Source organism: Neltuma alba, unplaced genomic scaffold (genome assembly GCF_004799145.2).
Source record: "Neltuma alba isolate B1F8T4 unplaced genomic scaffold, ASM479914v2 tig00004516_pilon, whole genome shotgun sequence".
NCBI classification, from domain to species: domain Eukaryota; kingdom Viridiplantae; phylum Streptophyta; class Magnoliopsida; order Fabales; family Fabaceae; genus Neltuma; species Neltuma alba.
Window position 1 is genome coordinate 266,804 of NW_021633743.1, and position 10,542 is coordinate 277,345.

Below are 10,542 nucleotides of genomic sequence, written 5' to 3' on the forward strand. Positions count from 1 at the left end.
AATAAGGGTAAAAGTGAAAATTTTTATGTATTTAATGATCTCTTCGGTATATGAGAAACTATTACAAGTGACAATTAAAAAGGACCAGAGGGGTACATATAAGTGTGCATGTGTGGTCCTATATTTATAAGTCATTTTTAAAATGTTAAACATGGATTAAGAAAAACGTTAAATTTTACTAATTCTCTTTTAGAATTTAACAACTTTTTAACTTTATCATTATTTAATATACATTATACCCTTAGAAAACAAAATTAACATAATAATAAATAAAAGATAAGATTGTATGTTTGCATAAAATTTTTTTCTCTCCGCCCTATAAAGAGGATGAGAGTAGGAGTTAATTAAGATTCCTAAACAAAGAAAAAAAACTTTATCAGAAATATCATTTTTTTAAACGAGTATTTAATGCAATTACATACTTAGGATTCAAACTTGGGAAAACAAGCCAAATTTGAACAGCACTCTTTTGTATTTAAAAAAAAAAAAAAGGAATAGCACTCTGTTTAGTTTAGCTATGCGCTTTTTGGTAAAACTGCACTCAAATTTATTGCAAAGGGAAAATTTTAATAATACATGAAAAATAAATAAAAATAAAAATAAAAATCACCTGGTCCACATATTGTAGAAAGCCAAACATTCAATTGTCTAACATTGGCTCATGGGTACATTATACAGAGTATATTCTCTGCAAGAAGATATTATCATAGGCTTATCTGGTTTAAAAGGTTGAAGAAGGCAACAATCAAAAGGACAGACCAGATCCGCGCAACTTCTCTTCTATCACTCTGGACAATCTCTCTTCCATCCAAGGAGAAAAATGATTCACCCAGTCTCCTACCTCACCTTTCCTAAAAAAGTTCTTTGTTTCATACCTTTGAAAAACTTTTCCTGTCTTATTTGCCTCCAATCCCTTCATTTTCTCAAAGCTACACAACTCACTGATGCTTTCAATGACACCATTACTTTCCTCCTCCATGCTAAATGCAAAACCCAAGAAGTCAGCCACTGTTTTCAAGTGATACTTGATATCTCTTTTCAAGTCATTATACTTTAAAAACAGAACCCTAGTTGGTGTCTCTTTGCTTTGCTTCCAATAACCCAAAATGTTTGTCCAAAATGGACCAAATTCCATGTTCCCTTTGATATACCTCTCAAAGGCTTCCTCACGTGATAATTTGCGTAATGGTGGTGGTACAATTTTGTTGTAGAAAAACCAAAAAGACACAAAATTGTCAAATGGGTTGCGACAAATATATATTATCTTGCATTTGGACTTGGTAATTGAATCGGGTAACGAATGAAATGGAACATGGGTACCAAAAAGTCTTGGCTCAGGCAAGTCGGAGAGGTCAGGTATCTGGTTATTTTCACAAACGTAAAACTCAAAGAAAGGAACAAGTTCGTGAGGATTGGAAATGAGCAAAGGATGGTTATTTTGAGAGGGAGAGAAACAATTGCGATTCACAATAGCAAAAACAAGGGCCTTTAACCAAGTAGTTCCTGATTTTGGTGTAGATGCTATAATAATATCACTATCTTTGGCTTGGAACTGCTTGTGAAATAAGCTTATGGCTTGAATTTGAGTTGCTCCGTACCAAAGTTCTTGGTTGAGATAAATGTATGAAGAAACCCAACCTTTCTCTCTGGGAAGAGAGAGAACCAGTTCCTTATATTCTTGGCCAAGATTTTCATACTCTTCATCGTAAACCATGTCGTTGAACTCAACATTTGAGTGGCTTTTTGTGAGGGAAGTTTCAGCCATTGGAACGCTGGTGATCATAGGTCATAAGCTTCCATTATTTATAGCAACTCTTTGTCGTCAAGTTCGTTGAGTTTTAGGGAATCCATAACAAATTCACAATCGCGCACGTGGAGAGACGTATGAGCCAAAAGACTACTGGAATTGCTGTCACATGCTTAGTGTTCCCACGTAAGAGACTGATCCTTCGGGCCTGACATTGGATCAATAAATTAAAGTGTAGGAGTGGCTTATTTGACTCGTTTGATTTAGTAAAGATTCCGCAAGGTTCACCTTTCATCACTCACTATGGCATTTTTCAAATTTGGTGCACTGGGTATCTTTCATATGCAGACTACATATGATACTCTGATTTGAACTCAAATTTTCTAATCATAGTTTTGCTTCCTAAGTTACAATAGTACTTTTTATGATAAGGTCAAGATGCATTTATCACCTTAATCTTATTTTACATGTGTATTTAGCATCCTGATCTTATTTTTCTGATTCAAATAGCACCCTGATTATTTTTTCAATTACATTCAGTGCTTTAATCTTTAGTATTTTAGATGCACTAAAATATGATTAGAGTGTTGGATTCCGGGAAAAAAAAATTAGGGTACTGGATGTACCATAAAAAATTGATCAAGCTGTTGGATGCACTTTTAGAAACATGATCAAGGTGCTGGCACTACTTTACCTTTATGATATGATATATATAGTTGCAATTTCAATATTACCTTACATTATTTATATGACCTGGTCCCCTTAATTAAACTAAAATTGATTTGATACAGTATAGAGTTACATACAATTTAGCCTAAATTTACAAGGAAAATATTGGATGGACTTCCTTACACCGTAATCACAAAGCTTTTTTACACCAAATTAAAGTCACTTAACAGCCTTGGATGAATATTAATTAATACAACCTCCTGTCCTTAATATAAGATCTCGTTTGACTTATATTTTGATTCTAAATATAAGACTCCGATCCACTTTGTCTCTAATATTTTTACACTTTTTTTCTAATGTAGTCCTTCTAATAATAGTAGTCTTAGCCAACACACTTGATTAGCAAAGAATTTTAGTAAAGATAACACATATTTATCATAAATAACTAACTTAACTTATGTCCTTAATCTACTCAAATTAATCAACTAGCTCTTATAATTAGGATAAGGGGTAATATGTGCATGATGTATGTGTGTGTAATATGCTTTGTAGGGAACTCCAAGAAAAATTAAAAATTTTCTCCACCTAACTCACATAATTTTTGCAGACGATGCCAAAGTGATATTGTTTTTTACATATATATTTTTCATAACTCTTTGATATCTCAATTCCACTAGTAAATTTGATTTGATTTTCGTAAACTCCAAACAATGTCGGACATAAAGAACTCACACGTCAAATTCAAGAACGATTATTAAATGGAGACTGTCACGTTAGCGAATCACCGACCTCAATATAGAATTATGACGCATCTTGTGGAAAGCGTAGAGCTCGAACATTGAAATGATTCAATATTTTGTTGGCAACGGTTCCATGGCCGAAGTGGTGATCGAGTCGTTTTGTATATAAAAGATTAAATGAATGCAGCGCTTATCAATTTACAAGTTTTTTTGCCCTCAGTTTTGACTTTATAATGTTATATCATCAGAACGCCTGACTAAAGCCTACGTATGAGTAAGTTATAAAACTAAAATAAAATAAAATAGTGGGAGCAGTTGGCGAAACACCTTCCAATTAATGTAGATCCAGTGTAACATCCCAATTCTAAGGCGATGGAAAAATAGGTTAATAAGTCTTTATGAGGGCCAAAAAAGTTATCGTAAGAGTTAGAGCTTCAAAAATATTTTTAATGGCCAAATCGGGTGAGAAATTAAGAAGAATAATTATTAAAATTACTTCATGTAAAAAAAAATTGGAAAATGAGAGAAAAATTATTATTGAATTTGGAAATCTCCAACTAATGACATGAATAAGAGAAATTCTCATTTAGTCACATATATAACCAAATGGGATTACTATAATTTGATAGAATAACCATATTGTTCTTATAATTTTTTTTTAAAAAAAAAAATCCTAAGTTTGCTCATCGGCCGGCCGGCCATTGTAGCGTGGGCACCAACGACAACCAACGATCCCTGTTGAGTTTCCAGCGATTGGTCAGGCAGTGAGGGGGGCTTCAGATTCTTCTTAAAAAAAATTCAAAAGGACAGTATGACCATTCCCTACGATTATAAAATACCCATTTTGTCATGTGAGACTAAAAGGGAAATTCTTGTTTGAGGATTTCCAAATTCTAACAATTATTTTTCTGTCAAGTGAAAAAGGGTGGGTTACTTTGGGTTTTAGCATTTAAAAATTAAAATTGTAATGTTTTATCTAAAATTTGAGAAAAAAATCGTTTAGTTTCAAGAACAGGGGAATCAAGCCATCGAGCCAAAGGCCCTTAGAATTAAAGAACACTATTTTGCCGCTGACACCATGGACAACTATTGTTGGTGAATTAGAAAATAAATTACTTATAATAAAATATAATATATAAAAAAATATTTATGAATGGAAGCTTGACATGCCTGTTACCAGATTATCTTTTTCTTATATGCATGTTTGGATACAGATTTTAGGCCTTCCTATTGACTTCTACACGATGGGCAAAGGAGATTTCTTGCTTGTTTGGTGTTTTTTTAAGAGTTTGATGATATTTGTCAACGTTCTCTTATGGCGGATTAAGAATTAAAGCTTCCATTCGAATTGATTTTTCTTTCCTCCTCTCCTCAATTTCCAGCTGTGATCAGGTGAATTGCTTCCCTTGTCTGTTTTTATTTTTTAGGACATGCAAAGGCTGTGGCGTGATTGCGGTATGGAGGGGACACTACTGGTAAGTCAATGCATGATCAAATAGAACCAGTTTTACTGCTCATATTTTGATAAGTACTCTAAATTTATCAGATCTGAATCATCTATATCTCATTTGGATGGTCCAGATTTGATTATTTTATTTTTATTTATTCAAGATAATTATTTTAATATGTATAGAATAGAGATAATCTCTTAACTATCATTCTTTCAAAAAATATTTTTTTATTTACAAATAATTAATTAAAAATTTTAAATTTGAACCGTTTAAATCAAATATAAACGATCCAGATCTGTTAAGTTTAGGATGCTCTTCAAGTTGATGGGTATTGAAACCGGTTCCATCATCAAATCTTCCATCTTGAAAGTGTGGGCCCTCAATCAAGTCACATCACGTATGCTAATAGTAGGTGGATTTATCAAAGGGCTATAGGGCTTCTTATTTGGGTTGAAAATTTTTCTTCAAGCCCATATGCGAAATCCAATCCTTTAGCTATTATGCCAGTGACACGATCTGTGAAACCCTAAGTCATCTCTCAATGCAGTTGCTGGTTCTTTGGTCGATCGAAATGAGGACAACGGTGAAACACAAATGTTTTGTAATAGAGCCTACTGTTCATTGTTTGAAGTGCGCCAAATATGAGGGTCTAAATTGGCACTCACATAGCTTCTCTAATTGCTATTCTCAGTCTGATAAAGCCTGTGATCTTCTCGCCATGACGAGTTTCCTACTTACTGGAACTGCATTTGCTTTTTCACAATATACAATGGGGAGCAAAAGGCCATTATGAAGCACGACTCCTTGGACCTCGTTTCATGCTTATTAGTCAAGAATTATATAAATATAAGTGGAGATGGCAGTTGCTCCTTATCACCAAATCACTTGCATTTAGGGACATGAAACATATATAGTACCATGAGATGAAGTGTTGGCCCTTAACGATGCATTTGAAAGTCTGAATCGTTATATGTGCTCATCTCGGCCTTTTTCTGATGGTCCTGTGAGATGAGGAAGGGGTGTGGTAAACGTCGTTGAGGCGCCATTCTTGCAACTCGGGATACGAAGGTCCTAGTGAGGATCTTGAATTGCTGGGTTTTTGCGAATCTTCTGTCAAAAGATTTGCCTCATAGAGGTATGATTTCATGGGGCTCATGCAAGGGTAAAATCGGCAGCTTTATGCCTCAGCAGCTTCTGACCTTGGTGTTAGTTTATTTTCTTTGCTTTTGAGTTCTTCTCTCAATAGCAAACTCTCTCGTTCGGGAGTTTCAGGGCCTAAATGGTCTTTCAAATTGCACTTTTGCTAGCCTTGCATGTGGTCGATTGCCTTCCTTCATGCTTGGGTTGTTCCCTCCTTGTGCAACATTCATGCTTTGGAGAAGCGCTAGAGCGGGACTCAGTTTCAGTACTCATCATTTTGATGAATATTTTATACTCATCAGATCTGAATATTTCATATCTCATTTGGATGGTCCAAATTTTATTATTTTTATTTTTATTTATTTAAAATAATTGTTTTAATATGTATAGAATTTAAAATAAGGATAATCTCTTAACTATCATTGTTTTTTAAAAAAATTTCTATTTAAAAATAATCAATTAAAGATTTTAAATCTGAACTATTTAAATCAAACACAGATAGTCCAAATCTGATGAGTTTAGAATACTCATCAAAATCATGAGTACCGAAACTGTTCTTTTAAGAGTTTAGTTATTGATTGCATGTTGTCAACCTTTGTTCTTCAGCAACACTTTGTCTTTGGCTGCTATTTCAAACTGCTTTCTCTTGCGACTGGGATTGTTGCGACTATCTTCTTCTTGAAGACCTTCTCTGCCTTTGACGTTTAACTCCTATACGGGAGCTTGCACGGAGGAATTGTTTCTGGTTTGTTCGATAAGAGCGAGGACTTCATTAATTGCTTACCATTGCATTTCTGATAACTTTGCACAAGCCTGGGTCTCGATTGGTAGAATCCTATGTTGCATGCTTTTTTTTTTTTTGTTTATTAAGTTCCTTTATTTTTCAGTTTCCTTTGCGATTTATTGTCTTAGTTTTAGTGGTGGCCTTGCCTTTTCTTATGGTTTATTTGAGCTTTGCTCAAATTAATTATGCATGATTAGCTGACTTTTTATATGTAATCTTTTTACTTATCATGAATAAAATTGTCTTTTAATTTAAAAAAAAGATATATTGATGCTGAATGGCCAAAAAAAAGGGGGGGAACTGAACATCCAAATTATTTATAGTGGTACTGGTACGGCAAAGTATATGTTGGGTTTGTTTGGTTTAAGGAGGGAGGGAAATGAAGATATTTTAATGGAGGGAAGAAAAAAAGAGAGGAGGGAAAGGATTTTAATAGAACAAAGGAATTTTAATGTTATTTTGTTTGTTCTGAGAGGAGAAATTTTTCCATGAACAATTTTATCCTTATTTTATTCAAGTTATTTGTTCAAAATTGAGTAAATATAATTATATTTCATAATTAATAGTTAATCTATAAACAATAAGTATATTACTTGGCTGCGTGTAAGCCATCATCAACCCCATATTATTGTCCAGCGTCATGACTGGATGCAAGCCATCATTAACCCAACATTATTGTCCAGCGTCATGACTGGCTAATTGCTCCACTCAATACGATTGGAGCAAGGATATGTGGCTTTAGACTTCTCATTAAAGATTATTTTTTAAATTAATCACTATTCTTAGAAGTTTTGTTTAAAAGATAATACACTTTATTATTTATTATACTCTTGGGAAATTTTATAGCTAAAGTATATATTTAGTTCTTTAATTTTATAGAGCTTTAATTTGGTTCTTTAACTTTAAAAAGCATACTTTTAAACCTTTAATCCTAAAATTGTTTTAAAAAAATGATGACATTAAGATCTTAAATGTTAATAAAATATTTTCAAAAGCTAATATATGAAATTTAATTTTTAAAACAATTTTGATTGTTATAAAAAATCATAATCTAAGCCTAATAATTTTAGGGTTAATATATGATTTTTAAGTTAAGGAATTAAATTGAAACATTGTATAAAATTAAGAGAATAAATGTATACTTTAGCCAATTTTTAGTTTTAACTTTATTTTTCTATTTTAAATAAATGATAAGAATTATTATTGAATACATAATTATTTGTATGTAATTTTTTACTATAAAATTCTATTGTGAAAAAACAATATAAAACGTGCCCATTAGAAAGGAAAAAGGGAGAATTAAAAAAAATTGAAATTACTGAATCCAAATAAGTTCTTACACTTTAACAAGTTTTAACAACACTTAACTTGTAAATAAAAATATATTTTTTGTAAAAATTTCTTAGCATTTAGTAATTTAAAATTTTTTTTATAGGATTCTACGCTCGGCCATGAACACTAAGGGTGTGTTTGGATTGGCGGTGAAGAAGTAACTTTTTTTTCAATCTGACTTTTCCAAAAGTCAGATGGAGTAAAAGTCAGATTGGGTAATGTGATTTATGTTTGGATTGGATTTTAGAAAAAGGTCAGTTTGAGAAGCTGAAACTTGTTTGGATGATAAATGTAAAAGTAAGTTTAAATGTAAAATGACTTAAAAGGACATGAATTCTATTAAATAGCACATATCTAATATTAGATATTTAATTATTAAAAGTGAAGAAGTAAGGAAAATAAAAATTATTAAAAGTAAAGAAATTTAATTTAGTATTATAAAGAAATTATATATATAATATGACTATTTGTCATAAATAAAGTAATGAAAATAAAATTATTAAAAATAAGGAAATTTAATTTATTGTTATAAAGAAATTATATATATAATGTGACCATTTTAAAAGAAGTATTGAAAAAAAATTTATTAAAAATAAAAAAAATTAAGTTATTACTAGAAGGAAATTGAAAAATAATAAAAAACTTAATTAAATATATGTAATGGATAAATATGTAAATTAGAGGTCATACATACGTAGCATTTTAAAACTAAATACATCAAATAACTAATTGGATGCCATGCTCAATACAATTTGGTCTTTGATTGTGTCACGCACATGATTCATTTGTCTTGATCTAGGTAAATTTGAAGAGGATGTCTCACCAGCTTCATCATGATTGTCTTCGTCAATTGTACCTTCAGATTGAGCTTCTATGAAATCTCTATCAGTTTCAGAATTTCTTCGGAGGAAATTATGTATAGCCATTGTAGCACAAACTACTTGGACTTGAGTTTTATACTTGTAACTTGGCATCTTATCTAAGATGCGAAACTTATTTTTCCACACCCCAAAAGTCCTTTCTATAGTGCACCTCAAACTTGAATGGTAGTAATTGAAGACTTCGTTATAATTTTCAAATCCCGGTTGTCGCCTGAAGTCTGGAAGGTGATAGCGCTCACATCTGTACGGACCAAGATATCCTGGTGGAGTTGGATAGCCAGCATCAACCAAATAATACTTCCCTAATAAATCATGAAATTATGTTGACATTGTGAAATTAATGAAAATATCATATGAATTCGATATAATTAAAATTGAAGCTACTGAAAATATACCTGGAGGTGGATGAGGGAAATCCAAGGCTGGAGTTGAGACAGCAGTGTTAAACACACGAGCATCATGTGTAGTACCTTCCCATCCTGCTAACACAAAAGTGAAGCACATGTCCCAGTCACATACAGCCATGACATTCTGTGTCGGATATCCCTTTCTCCCGATATATTTGTCTTGCTTCGAAAGACTCACCACACATCGTACATGAGTGCCATCAATTGCTCCTATTGCATCATTGAAATATGGCGAATATCGTTTATCGTTTTTTATTTTTGGGTGAGTTACAGAAAACGTAGGATCGAGTGGTTTGATATATTCCTGGATAGACTAAGGCAAGCCTGTAATACTCTATGAAAATGCCTGCTTACAGTTTCTCCTGAATGTTGAAACCTTTCTTGAATCATCCTATTACATTGTCCATGACCAACCGTGTTCAAAAACATACCAACACTTTCTTCCACTCCCAGATACTTAGAATTTTTTAAACCATGTTCGACCAGTTTAGAGCATAATCGCATGAACATTTCTTTTTCCATTCGAAACATGTCATAACACCGAATTTCATGATCTCGTAAAATTTCTTGCACCCATAAATTATCTATTTGCTGACTAGTTCTTCATGGCTCTTTGCACACATAAGGCATCACATATTGACTCACCAATACAGCTACCTCTTCATATTGTGTTATCTCTTCATCTAAAAGGGAAATCAATTGAGATTGTTCATCTTCCTCTGACTCCTCTTCAGACTGTTCATCTTCCTCCATCCACTCAAACGTAAATTGATTGTTCCAATTTGCCATAGATAATGTCACCTGTGAGTGTGGTTAAATTCAACTGTAAGAATTTTTTTAAACGACAAATAAATATTTTTAGGTATGTGCAAATAAATATTTCTTTCTGTTAAACATGTAAAGACATAAAAATTAGTCTAAAAACATTCATAAGCTGCGATTACCATTATAACTAACACATGTAACTTAAAAACATTCAAAACATTCATAGTCAGTTAACAAGTTACATAATTTCATAGTTCCACAAACATTAACTTAAAAACATATAATAACAACTCTGGTCCGAGTTAGACAAAATAAAATCATAACATGCGTCCTAAAATATAGTTCAAGCAGGCGGGGGTTTCAGCCATGATGGTGGATTGTATGCCATATCCTGTAGCCATGCAACCAAGTATTATGGTTGTCCTTTTAGTGAAACAACCATTTCCCGAACACTCTTGTGCAACAGAAGTCTTAAGCACTGGTTCCGGAAATCAGAGTCACTTGTAATTTCCTCAAGGCAGAGCACTTCGGCCGTAACCTCAAAAATTGATACCTCTTATTTTCTTAAGAGTTGCAACTCTATCCTTAGATGCAGTAGCTATTTCACTAACTGAATCCGCTATTTG

General features: G+C 32.6%; 1 protein-coding gene across 1 annotated transcript; it reads right to left on the bottom strand.

The window, feature by feature from the left end:
- Positions 1-745: 745 nt before the first annotated feature.
- Positions 746-1,765, bottom strand: LOC114745054 (cytosolic sulfotransferase 15-like). Its single transcript, XM_028933197.1, has one exon. It carries the CDS (start codon positions 1,763-1,765, stop codon positions 746-748), a length of 1,020 nt encoding a protein of 339 aa, XP_028789030.1.
- Between the last annotated feature and the right edge of the window lie 8,777 nt (positions 1,766-10,542).

Excerpts from the sequence above, each read along its gene's own strand:
- LOC114745054 (XM_028933197.1), bottom strand. The coding sequence starts at position 1,765 with ATGGCTGAAACTTCCCTCACAAAAAGCCACTCAAATGTTGAGTTCAAC.